General features: G+C 51.0%; 1 protein-coding gene across 1 annotated transcript; it reads left to right on the top strand.

The window, feature by feature from the left end:
- Positions 1–3,021: 3,021 nt before the first annotated feature.
- Positions 3,022–13,597, top strand: LOC104505540 (mitogen-activated protein kinase 4-like). Its single transcript, XM_010159847.1, is given in 5 exon segments — positions 3,022–3,160; positions 8,624–8,716; positions 8,719–8,781; positions 10,886–11,095; positions 12,906–13,597. Coding segments are annotated over 5 exon segments (1,116 nt in total). The 5' UTR covers positions 3,022–3,102.
- Positions 13,598–15,891: the final 2,294 nt, after the last annotated feature.

Below are 15,891 nucleotides of genomic sequence, written 5' to 3'. Positions count from 1 at the left end.
TGCAGGATGGTGTCAAAGGCTTTGCTCAAGCCCAGGTGGATGACATCCATTGCTCTTCCCTTACCCACCAACACCGTAACCCCATCGTAGAAGGCACCATATTTGTCAGTCACCATCTGCCCTTGGTGAAGCCACGTTGGCTTGACTTTCAAATCTCCCATCAGCATTTTCCCACTGAGGAAGAGGAGGGAAAACCCAGAGCCCAGCAGTGGAATGCCATGGGAAGCAAGCTGAGGTCCAGCTGTGTGATGCAAGAGTCGGTGGGGTGGAGAGAAGCTGCGGGTTGCTCCTATCCATGGGTCCTTCCTGGGCTTGCTGGTGGGTGACCCAGCGGTCTGGGTTATGCGGCAGATCAGAGCAGAGAGTCCACAGTCAAATACCCGGCGATGGGTAACAGGAGAGGGAAGTACAATGATTAGCGTGGGTAATTAATTACCACCCGTAACCTCACACAGCAGGGTTAGGGTTCAAGGCGTATCCTAAATATTTGGTGAGTTTTTTCAGGGAATTTTCTCCAATACCTAAGAAATGCCTGTGGAATAGAAGGTTTGGCTTGTGGCAACATACAGATATTTGCAGTATATTGCTCATAAATTTTGCACAGTGCACACACCCCCGAGAACTCAAATCCATCTGGCTGTCGGCAAGGAGGAACATGTGAACTGAGCATTAAGTCTGTACGGAGAGAGGCATTCCTTTGCTGGGAAAGGGAGGAAATCACTCCAGCCAGGAATTGCCCTGGATCACTATCTCCCAAGTTCATTTTCTTAGGATTTTTCCAATAAATACCCGCGTTGCTTTTGTGAGAAGTAATTGCAGTTGCCGAAAAGCGGCAGCCTGATCGGATAGCGCCTGGGGACTTCCGTGTCGGTTCTGATTCAGCAGCATGAACAGAAGCATGAAACTTCTCAGCTGATCAGTCTCCATTACAGCTGATCTTAAGAAAACCGAAGTTAAAATGTTCTTTCAAAAGCAAACCCTTTACGATTAAAAGCTTGTCGACTTGTGCGTTTGGAAGCGGGCACCAAAACGGGCATTGAAGTTCGTGATGGTGCACTGCTCGCCTCTAGGCCGAGAGGTGTATCCTGTAACATGCCGGGAGGTGTTACACAGCCTCTGCAGGGATGTTACGCCGTAGGTGTTACAACTGCATCCAGAGTTACAGTGCAACGGAAAACAGTTGATGAAACTCTGTCAGTTAGAATGGAGCTTTTAGCTGGTTTTTATGTGATCTGCACTCACGCTGTCGCTGCGTTTTGACACCCTCCCAGTGCTTCGTGGCATTTAAATGCAATTCGACTTTACTATTTCATTTTACTTTGTCTTATCTACTGTGTTTCAACCTCCCTCGTTCAGTTAATGGTATATTTGGTACAGAAATACCTCTTACGAATATTCCAACATTATCCTGATGAAATAACCGTTGGTGTCCAACCCCGACATGGCACCCGTGCATCCGAAGCTTGGCCGGCGGGCGAAGCCGGAGGTGCTGGGACGTCCCTTACAATGCCGGCGTTATTTGCAGGGTTGAACACATCCCCTTGATTTCAGCGGGAGCCGCTGAGCGCTTGGCACTTGTGTTGAATCTCCCGGGTGAGTTCAGGAACGGGAGGGCTGTGGTCCAAAGAGACGACGGCGCTTGGTCTTTGTCCTGTGGGGTGCTGCTGAGGGCATCTGCTTTAAAACCAGGTCCAGCATCCCAGCTGACCATCCTCACTGTAAGCAAAGTAGGAGGGAGGAAGACGGCCTGCCCCGTGCCACCCGGCTGCCAGGGGTGATGCTGGGGCCCCAGCAGCTGGATGGCAAGGGAAGGTGGTGATGTGTTAGGCAGGACTGAGGCGCCGTGCGGAAAGAGCAGGGTTTCCTTGCTCTTAACCAGCTAGCTAATCCCCAAAAAGGCTTTCCCACTTATCCCATGGCGTCGTATTTTCAGGAGTCATGGCTAGGAGCCCTTGTGGTGCTGCATTGCCTGCTTGGCGATGCCTTAAGACAGGTCCAGGAGACTTTCCTGGTAGTGATTTTCCTCCATAAATCTGTTTTTCTGCCCATCCTCTTGTGGGATCTCATAATAAAGAGGAGAACATCTCAGCCCTGTGAGAGGCTGTGGGGGCTCATCTGCACAACGCCCCCAGACGACGTGGGTTTGGCTGCAGCAGCCTCCCGAGGATGCAGGCAGGGTGAAGTCACCTGGCTTCTGTGCGAGGCCGTATCCTGCTGAGCGCATCCCCTGGGCACTGCCCGCTCCGGAGCCCCGCGAGCTCCCCGTGCCACCTCGCTGGGCTGAGCTGTGGGCAGCTGCTCTTGCGTGGGCTCCCTTGGTAGCTCCTGCCCTTCAAAATTTCATTTTCAGTGTCAGAGCTGGGAGTTGGATCCGTGGGAATTCAGTGGTGCGTAGCTTGCTGTTACCAGCAGTTTGGGTAGCTACGGGGGGACTGTAGATTCAGGAGTAACTAGAGATGGAATCGTCAAAGGATTGCGGACTGGTAGCCTTTGGAAATCTAACACTGTGCTTCGGGTGCTGAGCTGGGAAAGGCTTCCTGCACACACTGCTGGATGACAGCTGGGACTCAGCAAAGTACTTCAATAATGTGCTTAGCTTCCAAAATGTCTCAGGTGGTGGAATTGGGATTTATATAATACATCTAAGTCCTCTCACAGTAACCTGGAACAACTTCTGCAGGTGTTATCTGCAAATCGGTGCTGTTAAAGCCATCTGTCCTTTGCAGAAGATGCTTCAGTACCAGGGTGTCAAACAGCAAATAAGTTTCTGGGGAGCAGCAGGTGCTTTGCCTCCTGGGGCACCGAAGCCTCTCTGTTTCCAGTGGTGCATGTCTCAGCTCTTTGCTTCCTGCAGGATACACAACGCCAGCCTGCCGTAGGTGCAGCGCAGGGGCGATGGGCAGCTTTCCTTGCAGGATCCCACGGTGCGGCTGCGGCAGGCAGCGCGGGCTGGCCCGGGAGGAGCGGAGGAGCTCCCTTGCGAGGTTGCTGATGTCCCTGTCTCTGCTTTTTCAGGGTTACCTTTCTGAAGGCTTAGTAACAAAATGGTATCGCTCCCCACGCCTCCTCCTCTCGCCAAACAACTACACGAAAGCCATCGACATGTGGGCAGCCGGCTGCATCCTGGCCGAGATGCTGACGGGAAGGATGCTCTTCGCTGGTAGGTTTCTGGATGCTGCTGATTAATTTTTTTTCTTCTTCCTTCCTTCCCTGCTTTCAAAGGTTTTTTACAGGGCAGAGGGAATTCCCGTCTCCTTGGCACCAAGGCAATGCTAGTAGCATTGCTACAGGGATCCTACGGTTGGCTGTTAGATATGAGGGCTGTCTACAGAACAAACTTCCCTTGCACAACCTCTGCTAGGAGGGGGTCCCTTGGTGCACACCTCCCTGATACGGGCAGGCCCTTGGGGACAGAGAAGAGTTACCGCCCTGAAGTTCACACAGCCTTCTTGTGCTTGCGTGGGAAGGACACGTGGTGGCATGGGTGTGATGGTACCCAGGGCCAGTGGGGGTGCCGGAGGCTGGCCGGGGTCGACAGTGCCTCTGTGCTGAGCCGTGCTGGGCAGGGACGGTCTGCTGCCAAAAGCGAACCCCCAAACGAGGAATCGTTCTGATGAAACAACAAAACCTTTTTCTGGGTTTCCGACAGAAAATAGGAGGTTCTCAAGAGGAAGGATGCTAAAAATATATCATAAGGACGTGAGATAATGTAGCCTCATCCCAAGAGGTTTGTGCTCTGTGCCATGGATTTTAATTGTAATTGGTGTCTTTAAGGTATTTCTTTTCTTTGAGGGAAAACGTTTGAATGCCACTACCCATTTTCAGCCATTTTTGGGGGCTTTCCTGTAAGCAGGTGGTGGGAGGTGTAAAGACGAGGCAGTGCGAGGAAGAGGAGACGAACAGCACCAGCAAGGGGTGTGCAATTACCAGTGCAGTATTTGAAGCTCAACTTCGATGTTCTTGAGAAACAAATCTTTATTTAATTCAGTTCCAACAATGCTACTGTGGGGCGCAGAGCTGTGCTTCCCAAGCGGGGATGCGGGGTCATTTGTTCCGGGATGAAGCAGCTGCTGTTCTGCTGTTGAAGAAGCTGCTTTCCTGCCCAAGGCCTGCAGCGATGCTTCTCCTTGGCTGTCTCTGCCATCGCCCACTGGTGTTTTGAGTGACAGGGTTTAACGCATTCCATGAGAAGCTGTTTGCAGGGTTGTGTAAATAAATAATTAGACCCATTAATAATGGAGGAGGACTTTTTTCTTCACAAATATTTCAGCTCACTGCAGAGATCCGCAGCCAGTGCCTGATGGCAGCTGTTCCGTCGCTCCCTCCCCGCTCCTGCTTGCAGCTTCTGTATTTCTTTTGTGAAAGATGAAAATTAAGCCGTCGGTAGCATTCGGAAGAGTTCATAAAAATTGCCTCCCTCTCCTTCCTCTTGTCCTCAGTCTTCCCTCCCCAGAATTTCCAAATCCAGGGACTTCAGCTCTGAAAATTATGCACCAGACCTGGCTGCTCCGGCTGCCTCCCTGGAGTATATTCTAGGAGCTGGGACATCTCCACGTGACACTTGTCCCTGCAGGCACAGGGCATTTTCTGGCCTTGCCAGCAGACGCTGCACGTGAGTGAGCTCCCGAGGCAGCTCTGCCAGCCACCTCCCCTTGTCGAGCCATCATTTGCACCATGGAGGAGTCTCCGAGCTTTTTGGGTGGAAGCAAACTGGACAATGCCCTTCCAGGACAAAGCTAAGGCGCTGCCAGTCCAGGCACTGGACCAGAACTAGCCCCGGGTGAAGCAGAGCAGCAGAAACAAACCCCAGTGCAGGTGGGGATGTTTCCAGTGCTGCTCAGAAAGAGCATCTAGAGAACAAGCTGGTGTGGCACATGGCTGCAGGTGAGGTCAATCCTGTCCTGGTTCCCTGGGCGAGATGCCCCGGAGCGGCCGTACAGGAACCTGCTTTGGAGGTTGGTTCATGAGAGTCCACAGCAGGTTAGAGATCAGGAGATGGGATTTGGCACCTGACAGACTGGGCTCAGCCGGACACGTGCTGCGAGCATCTCTGCTTTCCAGCCCTGTGCAATCCCTTAATAAACCCCCAGATGATGGCAGGATACTTAGTTAATGGGTGGGGATCAAAACCAGAGCTCAAAATATATATTCATTTCAGGTTGCTTTAACAGTAGTCTGTAGAGTTGTTTCAGGAAGGTCTTGGCCCAGTGCCCTGTTTTCCTGGCCCCCTCCTACACCACTAAGTAAAGAAGAGCCGGCGTGGGAGCTGGGCAGTGGGGCAGGGTGCCCGTGGTGTCCCATACCATGTACCATCGTTCATCTGCTGGTGTCCGAAGAGGAGGGCAATAAAAACCCAGTCACTCAGAACAGCTAAAACCAGCAAACACTTCCATGACAGCATGGGCTTATCTTTGCTTTTGCATTTCTCCTCTTCTCCTGGGAGAAGGAGTGTGCCCTCAGCCAGCTGCAGCCCCTGTCACTGCAGGACGAGACTTTTGGAAGAGTCCTGGGTCACCAGCAAACACCTCGTGGGAAATAACATCAGTGTAGTTCCCAGAAAGTTGCAAACCTCCAGTAACTGCCTTACACTGGATAATTGTTTTCTGAGTATGCGTCAGCAGCCCAATTTAAATTGGGTGCTTAGCATAAGTCAATATAATTAACTCAGTAGTCTATCTGGGGTGCTTAAGCAGCGCAGTTAAATTAAGGTGATCGGTTATTAGGAATAGATGTCACTCGCTGCTTTCATTCCCCTACACAAGTTAATGAACACCCCAGCCCTCCTGCCTTCCCCACAGACCCTTCTCTGGGTGCTGTGGTGGCAGGACCAGCTTCGGGTTTGGCAGTGCCCTGGTGGGGCACAAGAAATTTGGCCAACCCAAAGCTCACAGGGGGGTAGCATATCTCCAGCAGCTAAAATCTGCTGCGTGGGCCGGTAGAGAGCTCCCCACCACAAGCAGCGTGGAAAACAGGGAGGAGCATCCATAACAGCTCCAGCTCCAGTGACTTTTCCACCCTCTGCTGCCGAGGTGTATCTGGAAGCGTCGCCAGTGGAAACAAGAGAAAACAGGAGAAAGAGGGAAAGAAGCCACCGGTCCTCGCAGATCTTTGTGGGACCACCAGCAGGGCCATGCCCCTGACCAAGAGCTAGGAGGTGGCTTTTCCCATGGGATTGGTGCTTGCTTCCAGAGGAGTTGCTAGCAGGGCTTGGGCACTCACCCAGGACTTGGTTGCAAGCCCAGGGAAGGGTCCCCTTTTCCAGGGCACGTTACAGAGCTCGTAGTTCTCTCCTCAGTATCGGTAGCACGTTGCGTTTATTCTGCCTGTAGTTTGTGTTTTTCTTCTCAGGAATTAATGCTTCCAGAAGGTCCCTAGGAATTACATAAACAGGAGAACAGTGGAGAATTAGGTTCTTGAGAGCTATGATTCAACGCTTCTAGCATTGCATGAGCAGCTGCTTTGTGTGAGTAAACAGTGCGTTTCGGCTGCCAGGTGCCTTCAGTGAGCAGAGCCTGGAGCCGCACGGAGAGGAGAGCAGCCACGAAGCCTTTGTGACTTTGAACACCCTGTGATTTTGATCACAGTCTGGGAATCGGCCTGACTGACAAGGCGTTTGTTTCCTCGTGGTCACCACTAGTTTCTCCCGGAGCCATGCTGTGAACCTCTAAATGACCCCAAATTAGTTTTTCTATATGAAAGGGATTTAATTTGCTGAGGGCGGGGGTTGGGAGGGTGTCCCTCTGTCTTTTGTGCTTTTCCTGTTGCTCTGTCTTTTTCTGAGGCTTTGTTTGGAGCATGTGGGCTGTGATGGTGACCAGCTGTGCTAGTGTCACCGTTGCTTTGGGGTTAAGCTCATTGCCGTGTCCTGGCTCGGAGCGCTGCCATTCGGGTGAAAACGGCCACGGCTGCATCGAACCAAACTTTGTTGGAGTGATGAGGCTGTGACGGATGGAGACCCTTTCCTAACCTTGATACTCAGACTTCCCCTTGCCCAAGGCGTGTGCTTGCATCAGCTCTATGTTTAGTCTGGAAACCTCCTGCCAAGCCACGAGGAGCTCTAGGCTGGGAAGGGTAGCCCCTGCGAGGTGCCAGGGACCTCTGAAAGGGGAGGGTTGCCTGAGAGCGTGAAGCCAGCAATGGCCTCCACCACCCCCTACAAGTTGGCCTCGCCACCCTCCCTGCGGACTGGTCAGAGGTGCTGTGCCATGAACGAGGTTGACTCCTCTTGCTGTGGATCAGCCGGATGCTGCTTGCCAGTGAAGCAGCCTGAAATCCATCAGGGGGGGACAGAAAGAGGCTTCGTAGCCCAAAAATCCCTGGTGGGTTGTCCGCCCCGGCCAGCTCGCTGTCTGAATGGATAGTCCTGCCTCTAATGACAGAATATTTATAACCGGTGTTTCTGGCAGACAGAAAATCAATAGTGTAACTCAGTATTTCTGCCAGGCTGCTTCTCCGCACACGTAGGAAGCTGGAAATCCGCCACGGAGCTCTTGGTCACATCCAATAGCGTGCTAAAGAATGGGATTAAGGTTCATTAACGAGGTGGTTGGCTCTGCTCCGTTGGCACTGCCGCTTCTCTCCTCTCCCTGACTGGTAGCCAGTGCTGAGCAGGGGCTTAGGGATGTGCAGATAAATGTCCTGAAGGAAAAGGATCAAAAAAATCTGTGATTGCTCTTAGCAGTAATGGGGATCATACCCTCAGAGCCTTGACTTCGTGCCCAGCAGCACCAGGCACTTGCATTCATTTGAAAATGAGTCTTTGGGGCTCCTGGAGCTGGGCTGATGATCTTGTTATCACTGGGGTCATGGCGGCACTTTCTGTCCCCGCTGCACAGAGGGGCTTTGCTTCTCGGCGTAGCACAGCACGTGGCAGGGACGTGTGGTGGTGGCGTCGGGCACTGCCCTGCCTGGCTGCAGCCACGTGAGCCAGGATGCTGCATGTGGGGATGTAAACGAGCCCAACCGTGGTATTGTTTAAAGTGGGTCGTCAGTTTTGAGGCTGTTACAGCTAATATCCCTCTTCTTCCATCACTCAGGATGCACCCCAGCAATGGATAACACTTCCCACGCCCCGTGATTTCAGTTGTGTACAGTTTCTGCTCAGCCCGACAGCCTCAGGGTGCTGTGCCGGGAGGGTTGTCTAATTGTCTCGATGGTGTTGTCTAGGTTAACTCCTTCACCCGTAAAATGAGATGTCCCGGGAGGGAATCCCACCAACACGAGTGGGAGCTGGAAGCGTGGGGGCTCTGGGGGCTGCACTGCCCACGTGTGTGCAGAGTGGGGGCATCTCGCCTGAAGCTCTGCCTCGGACACACCTGGGCGGTCGCTCTGTGTGTGCGGAGCACCAAAAGGTGAGCTGTCAAGGAGGAGGTGGGACGGGGACAGAGGGGCAGGGAAGTGACCTGGGGATATCGTCACACCTGGTTCATAAGAAGGTAGTGAGGAACATTTTCCTTGGAGCAAAGAGCGGTGGCTAATGCTGGAAGCACCAGCGCAGCGGGGCCTGGTGGGAGAAGCAGCGCTGCGGTGATGCGGCGCGTTTCGGAAGGGTGGCCAATAATACCACCCCACCCCAATCTGATTTCTGGGTCTCATCTCACTGCCTGTTTCCTGCCCGTTTAAGGGGGTCACGAGCTGGAACAGATGCAGCTTATTCTGGAGACGATCCCTGTTATCCACGAGGAAGACAAACAGGAGCTGCTCAAAGTGATGCCCAACCAAACGCCGCTGGGAAGTTGAGAAAGCCGCTGCGCAAGCTGCTCCCCGAAGTGGACAGTGAAGGTACGGAAGTGCCCGCTGGGGTGTCCTTCTCCTCGGACTTCCCCCCACTGCCGTGTTTTCAGTCCTATTTCCCCAGGGGGTCACAGGAATTGTCCCCTAAGGCCCGGTGCATGAACACCCGTGAACAGCATTGAGGTGTCTGGGGTTGTGCACTGCGCAGTCCCACCTGTAGTTCACGTGTGCCCACCGCTGTCCCCCCAGGTCCCGCTCAGCGCCCCACCAGGGAAGGCATGGACTGCAGGACAGCACTCGTCATGCAGTAACTTTCTTGCAGGTAGCTCATAACGAAATAGGAGTGAAATAGTCTTCCAGGACACTTCCAAGGCACATCCCCTTCATGTCAGCCTTGCTACTCCTTCCCTTTGCTCTCCTGGTGCTGTAAGTGAGGGTTAAGCCCAGAGGTTATGTTCAAGACAAGTTCATTTTTTGCTCTGTTTTTTGGATGAACACAATGGTATTGGACAATAAAATAAATGCTTTTGCTCCACAAATATCTGAACTCCATGAAATAGTTGCTACAGGCACAAATGTTGTCCGAGTGCTCCAAGACTTGGACATCACCCCGGTTGGGCTGTTGGACATCCCCATGCACTGCTCGAGTGCCACTCCAGCCACTTGCCTCCTTTGGCTAAAGCTTAAACACATCAGCAGTGTGTTGTTGCAAGGGGGCTGTAAACCAGGGGCTTTTGGACCTGCCTGCAGCAGCTTTCTAGGCAGCGAGAGCTTGCGGAGCAGCAGTCGGAGTTGACCAAGGCTGTTCAGAACTCCTTCCAAGGCTTAAACCACGCCTGCCTGCTCTTGGGAAGATGTCAAGACCAAGGCCGGCGTACGTTTGCTGGCGTAGCTCTTCACCGTGTGACGTCCACTATGTGGGCTTGGCAGTGCAATTCCCATCAGCCTGAGCTACCCAGGGACCGCGTCAGCCTCCGGCAAGCAGGAGTGGATTTATTCCCTGTCGTTATTGTGGGAAGAAAGGTCACCTGCGTCTCTTACATAATTCATCGACATTTTCCTGCCTCTCTGACCTGTAATATATCAGAATATATAACTCCTAATATGTCATTCCACCGTGCTTCTTGCCTGCAGTCAGTGACCTTATGAAGCTATTGATTCCTTCCCACTTAATTAGTTCAAGCAATGAAATAATCCCGTGGGAGACAATTGGAGATTGGTTAATGTTTAAGCACTGAGGCAATAGGTATGGCCCTTCCTTTCTGCTGAGTGGTTCTGCCTCTAAAGAAACGGTCCCATTCACACAATTAAGCCTTAAATGGGGATATTTCTGAAGGTACAATGCAAAAGATGTACCTGAAGAAATTCAGATTCCTCTTCGTGTTATCTGAACTCTCAGGGACTCTTCCATGCACCGAGGATCAACCGAATAAGCGGCATCTTTGATGGCAGGATTTGGTCCGTTCACATAACCTCAGTAAAAGGATTTATCAAAGAAATCACAACAAACCCTGTAGGTTTAGATTTAATTCTAGTCACTTCAATTGTGCTTGATTTCCTCCTTTGTCATCACAGAAAGAGTTCATGCTCCACAGTCTTCTAAAAATAATTTTAGGCACTCAGAATTCTTTAAATATTAATGGGAAAAATTATTTCATAGCATGGGTCATGCTGAAGACTTTTAAAAATTGCACTTTAAGTCTGTTCCTGCTTCAGCTGCCCATAAAGATGTGAAATGTGTTGTCTGAAACGCAGCGTGCTTGTCAGACAGATCTGAGAGCATGACATCAACATCCAAAGGTCTTTTTGGGGTACAAGCTTCGCGTTCTGGCCCGGGATCACAGCACCGGGATGACATGTGCTTGCTGCCCTGTGGAGGTGTGACGCTCTTAGTGTCATTTCTCCTGCCTTGGCAGATGCTGTGACACCTGTGGGCTGCAGGATTGCTCCACTGCAAGCACACAGCTCCTGTGGGGGTAAGATGGATGCAGCAAGGACAGCAGCACCCGTTTTAGATGCACACGGGGTGTGACCTTTAATTCCTTCCTTACTTCAGGGGGGTTTGTGACGGGAGATTCCTGCAGCCCGTCCTGGAAAGGAAGCTGGTATTGCTTTTGAGGAATGAGCGAGCTTGTTTCTCTCTGCTTCACAGCTATTGATTTTCTGGAGAAAATACTCACATTTAACCCTATGGATCGATTAACGGCTGAGATGGGTCTGCAGCATCCTTACATGAGTCCCTATTCCTGCCCCGAGGATGAACCGGTGTCTCAGCATCCATTCCGGATTGAGGATGAGATTGATGATATTTTACTGATGGAAGCCAACCAGAGCCAGATGTCTAACTGGGACAGGTACAGTACCCAGGGCTGAGCAGAGACCAGGCACTGGCTGAAATTCTTTAGGCAGAATTTGACTGGTGAGTCTCTGCCCTGCGTTTTGGTTGGGTTCAGTCACACATGCTCCAGACCCACTGTTTTTCCTTCCTCTGTTCATAGTGTTGTTTTAGCCCAAGCTGGCGCCTCGCTGAAGCCAACAAGAGGTTTGTCGTTGATTTCCATAGGGAGTAGGTGTTGAGTCTGCACATTCCAGTCACTGTCTTTCCGCTCTCGGTTTTGTTAACAGCCTCTATTGCCTTCGTTTGTGTTACTTCTCTGTAAGTGACGCTACGGTTCTTCCCTCTGTCCTTACAATACAGGTTATAAAATAATGCAATCCCTGTACCTTCTGGGGGCCAGGCCTGATTTGGAGCTCTACGTTTATCATTTTCAAGGTGCATAAGCTCCAGAGGCCACTGATCTGGAGTCTTTTAAAAAAAATCTGAACTGTGTTGAGTTTTAAATGGTTTGTTGAAAGTCATACAGGAGGTTTAGAGCAGATCAAAGCCTCGAGCTGAGGTCTCTCATCTCCTAGGTGATTACCCCAGTTACTAGTCCACTCCCAGTACTGGAGCAGATATAACAAAATAAGCAGCTAAGAATTAACTAGGTTCACTTTCCTGTAGAGCGAGGTGACCTGGCTGAGGATGTCTGCAGCGTTGTTCCGCTCTGCACAGCAATTAACTCTCCTCGCCTTCTTAATCTGCAGTGTTTCACCTGCATTGGAAAAGTAATCTAAAGAAATCCCTTGCCTTTGCTAATACTAATCTCTTTGCCTGAGTGAACCAGTGTCAGGGTGGAGGCTGGGGATGGCAACCAGGTAAATTAAGTAAAGAGGAAAGCCGGAAGCTTTTCTCGGGATATCTGTCTTCAGTGTATCCCCACAGCTCTGGCATCCCTGCCAGTTCCAGTCCCCGAGGCAGCAAATTGGATGCTGGAGGTCACCCTGTCACCCTTTTGCCCCCTGGCTTTCTTGGTGTGATAAAAGAAACTGGGACCTAAACTGCTGGTCCTGCCCCCATCTGGAGGCATCTGCTACAGGGCCGTAAATTTTGCAGCACAAGCTGGGTGTTTAGAAACGAGGAGCGATTTTGCCTGGGTGTTGTGGGACACCTGGAGAGCATTTCATTGCTGGGACATGGAGCCCCACTACCTGGGATAACACACCTTTTGAAGGCAGCTCATTTAGGGACCAGTGAATCAGGTGTCACTTGGAAAACCGTGCCTAGGAATGGGCGTTGTTGGGTAATTGCAGTCAAGGGAGTTTGAGTAGTTTGAGAAGTTATCGCTGAGCAAGGCGGCCCTTCAGGGACGCTCTTGGTCTACGACCTCAGAGTCAACTGGTGATGTCCAGTCTCAGTGGGGATTTAGGCTCGCCTTTTTTACTTTTACGGCAGCAAACGAGGAGCACTCACACTGCGGGCGTTTGTCTCTGGGCTGAGGGACAGTATGATTGTTAGTACTGTTGTTGATTATTGATGTTGTTAATCATGTTTTGATCCCAAGTGGAGAGAAGGTGGTGATTGGCTAAATGAAGGAGCTGTTTGGTTTGGCCGTTGGGATTTATTCCCACACAGCCTGTGCGAGCCTCAGACCGCTCATTAATTACTCGGGCCCTCTGCCTTTTCTAACACACAGCAAAAAGGTCTCCAGTATTAATACAAACTTACAGATCTGTAGGTAAGCGGCATATTAGCAAGAAAAAGGTAAAAATAGCAGCAGCAGCACGCGTGTCTGAGCGCTGCCGTTTCTGACGAAGCCGTTACCTGCGTGTCTAACAGCCGCATGTCTCTCGCAGGTATCACGTCAGCCTCTCCTCTGATTTGGAATGGAGGCATGATAAGTACCACGACATGGATGAGGTTCAGCGGGACCCCCGGGCAGGGTCTGAATCCATTGCTGAAGAAGCACAAGTTGATCCACGGAAATACTCACAGAGCAGCTCGGAGAGGTTCTTGGAGCTATCCCACTCATCCATGGACCGAGTATTTGATGCTGACTGCGGGAAATCGTGTGATTACAAGGTGGGGTCACCTTCCTACTTGGACAAATTGTTGTGGAGAGACAATAAGCCCCATCATTACTCAGAGCCCAAGCTGATCTTAGATTTATCCCACTGGAAGAGAGCCACCATAGCACCCGCAGCTGAGCTAGCGCTGGAAGAAGAACCATCCAACCTCTTTCTGGAGATTGCTCAGTGGGTGAAGAGCACGCAGGTGGGTCTCGAGTGTCCTAGTCCTCTTCCAGAGATTCAGGAAAGGAGCCTGACATCTTCTCCCCACCATCTCCACAAAGAACCCACGGAGGTGAACAGCGAAACAGACCCTGAGTTTGACTTGGATGTCTTCATCTCCAGGGCGCTGAAACTTTGCACAAAACCCGAGGATCTTCCAGACAACAAGCTCAGTGACATCAACGGGGCCTGCATAGCTGAGCACCCTGGTGAGATTGTACAAACAGAGGTGTTCCAGAAAGAGCGATGGTGAGGAGCCCCAGGAAACCCCACTGTATCTCCCTGTTCCTCTCTGAGGGTACTGCCATTGTCTGGGGATTAGAGGCTTCCGTCTGTCATTGAGCATCCATTTTTTACACTACACCGAATGCCTTTCTCTGAAAAGGCGAGCACAAACCGCATGCCCCTTTTGATGCCTTAGAAGTACCTCTAAGGGAATCAAGAGGTGTGAATGAAATACTGAGTTCCTTATACTGCCTTAACACTCTTGCCTTGCAATCTCTGGGACCTGTTTGAAACTTAAATGTACAGGGGAAAGATAACAGTACATGATAAGTTTTCAAACAAAAGTCAAATCAACTTATTTTCCTTTCTTTTTCTATAGCATCTTAAAATGATGGGGACAAAGTCAGCATTTTCATTATGGTCAGATACCCTCCTGGTACCCAAAACACGGATCTTTGAGCTCCTCGGAGGCACCAGCGTGAGTACAGGCGGTGCAGAAGAGAAGCGATGCCAGGCAGTGTCTGTGGTCGGCCGTCAGTCAGCAGAGAATGGAACTAGAGATAGAGTTTGGCCATCAGACAGAAAATAACTCTTCAGGAAAGTTAGTGGGGAAGGAATTTGACCTACAAAGTGTGTGCCTCTTGGGATTTTATTTTATTTTTTCTGATTGGAAGACAAAATTTTTGCTAAGCGTGTTCTCCTTGTTTGGTTTCTCGCACACAATTCTCCCTTCTGTTGTACGGGGTAGAAGTGAGCTCAGGAGGCCCCGTACAACGCATTTCAGTGTAACCACCTGGTGCTGCGACTCCCGTCTCGGGCAGCTGCCCAGCAGCAAATTGTGGTGGTAAGGGCTGGACAGGAGTTGAGAGCTAGAAACAGGGTGTCTGACGGTGCGATGCTGCCTGGCACCACAGATTCAGCAAGGACACCCACCTTTGTGGATACAAGAAGGAATAAAAGTACAATTTTACCTTCTGACAAAGATGTGAACAAAACCTCAGTTCTTGTGGCATTAGATCATAGAATCATAGAATGAATCACTGAATGGTTTGGGTTGGAAGGGACCTTAAAGCCCATCCAGTTCCAACCCCCCTGCCATGGGCAGGGACACCTTCCACTAGACCAGGTTGCTCCAAGCCTCATCCAGCCTGGCCTTGGACACTTCCAGGGATGGGGCATCCACAGCTTCTCTGGGCAACCTGTCCCACTGCCTTCCCCCCAGATTGCAACTGGCCACTTTGCTTCCAGCTGCTTTGGAAGATGCTGGTGTCAGTAGACAACCGAGCGCGGTTTGTAAATAGACACAGACACAACTGATCTACTGTAACTTCTGTTTTCATCTACACTTCTGAGCACCTTAATAATTAATCAGCTAACAAGAGTTTGTGTATGGAAGAAATGTTCTATACTTATATTTAATCAAACTCGGCAGTTTTTAAAACATGAAACCTGTAAATAGTGTCATAAAAGCCAATCTCCACTCTCCTTGCCATCGTGCCGCTGTGCTCTCCAGCACGGCGTCACTGCTTTCGTTTGTGAGAGACTACTGTACTTAGTAACTCCAAGGTTCGTATTTAACTGTTGTTCCTATACGAATTATTCCTACCCTTTTAACAAGGAATCTACTAAACGTACTGAGATGTGAAGAAAACCCCGTGAGACTCGGATGACAACTAACAGCAGCAGCACTTACTGTATTAACCCTGGTTTCTGTGCTTGGTGGGATCAGGTACCGGCTTAGCTGTAGGAGAGCTGGTGCCAAGGCACTGACAAGCCCAACACCTTGTTCTTACCGGGAAGATCACTCCGTAGGCTGATGGAAATGCCGTTACTCCAGCTGATCAGTGGTGTAGATGTGAAGGCTGCCGGCTGCGTGGATGGGATGGGGTGGAAGTCCTGGGGCAGGGGTGGAGGAGGCATCTGCAAGGCAAAGCCATTGGAGAAAGCATCTGGAAGGTAAAGCCATTAGGCTCCAGTCTTCCCTTTGAGTGTTTGGACCTCCCCCACAGAGAAAGGGGATGCAAGGGAGGAACAGAGGGTTGGTTTCCAGTGTTGCAGATCATTGATATACCTCAACTAATGCTCAGCACTTTTACTTGTGGTGGGAGACCCACACCAAAGGAGTGTCCATCCCTGCAGTGGAGCGGATCCAAATCCAGCCCTGGCAGCCCACCACTTGCCTGCCATCCCGCTCAGCTTCGTTGTGCACCCAGCAGCAGCCAGGAAAAGCTGGGAATGGGATTGCCGACGTTGGAGTGAGCGTGTGCCCAGAGAGGAGGAGGCGGCAGCAGCCATGCCCTGTCAGTGCCACCCTGGGAGGAG

This window comes from Eurypyga helias, unplaced genomic scaffold, assembly GCF_000690775.1.
Source record: "Eurypyga helias isolate BGI_N326 unplaced genomic scaffold, ASM69077v1 scaffold36069, whole genome shotgun sequence".
In the NCBI taxonomy this organism is placed as follows: domain Eukaryota; kingdom Metazoa; phylum Chordata; class Aves; order Eurypygiformes; family Eurypygidae; genus Eurypyga; species Eurypyga helias.
Note: the sequence above shows the minus strand (reverse complement) of the source record. Positions and strands in the feature narration are given on the sequence as shown.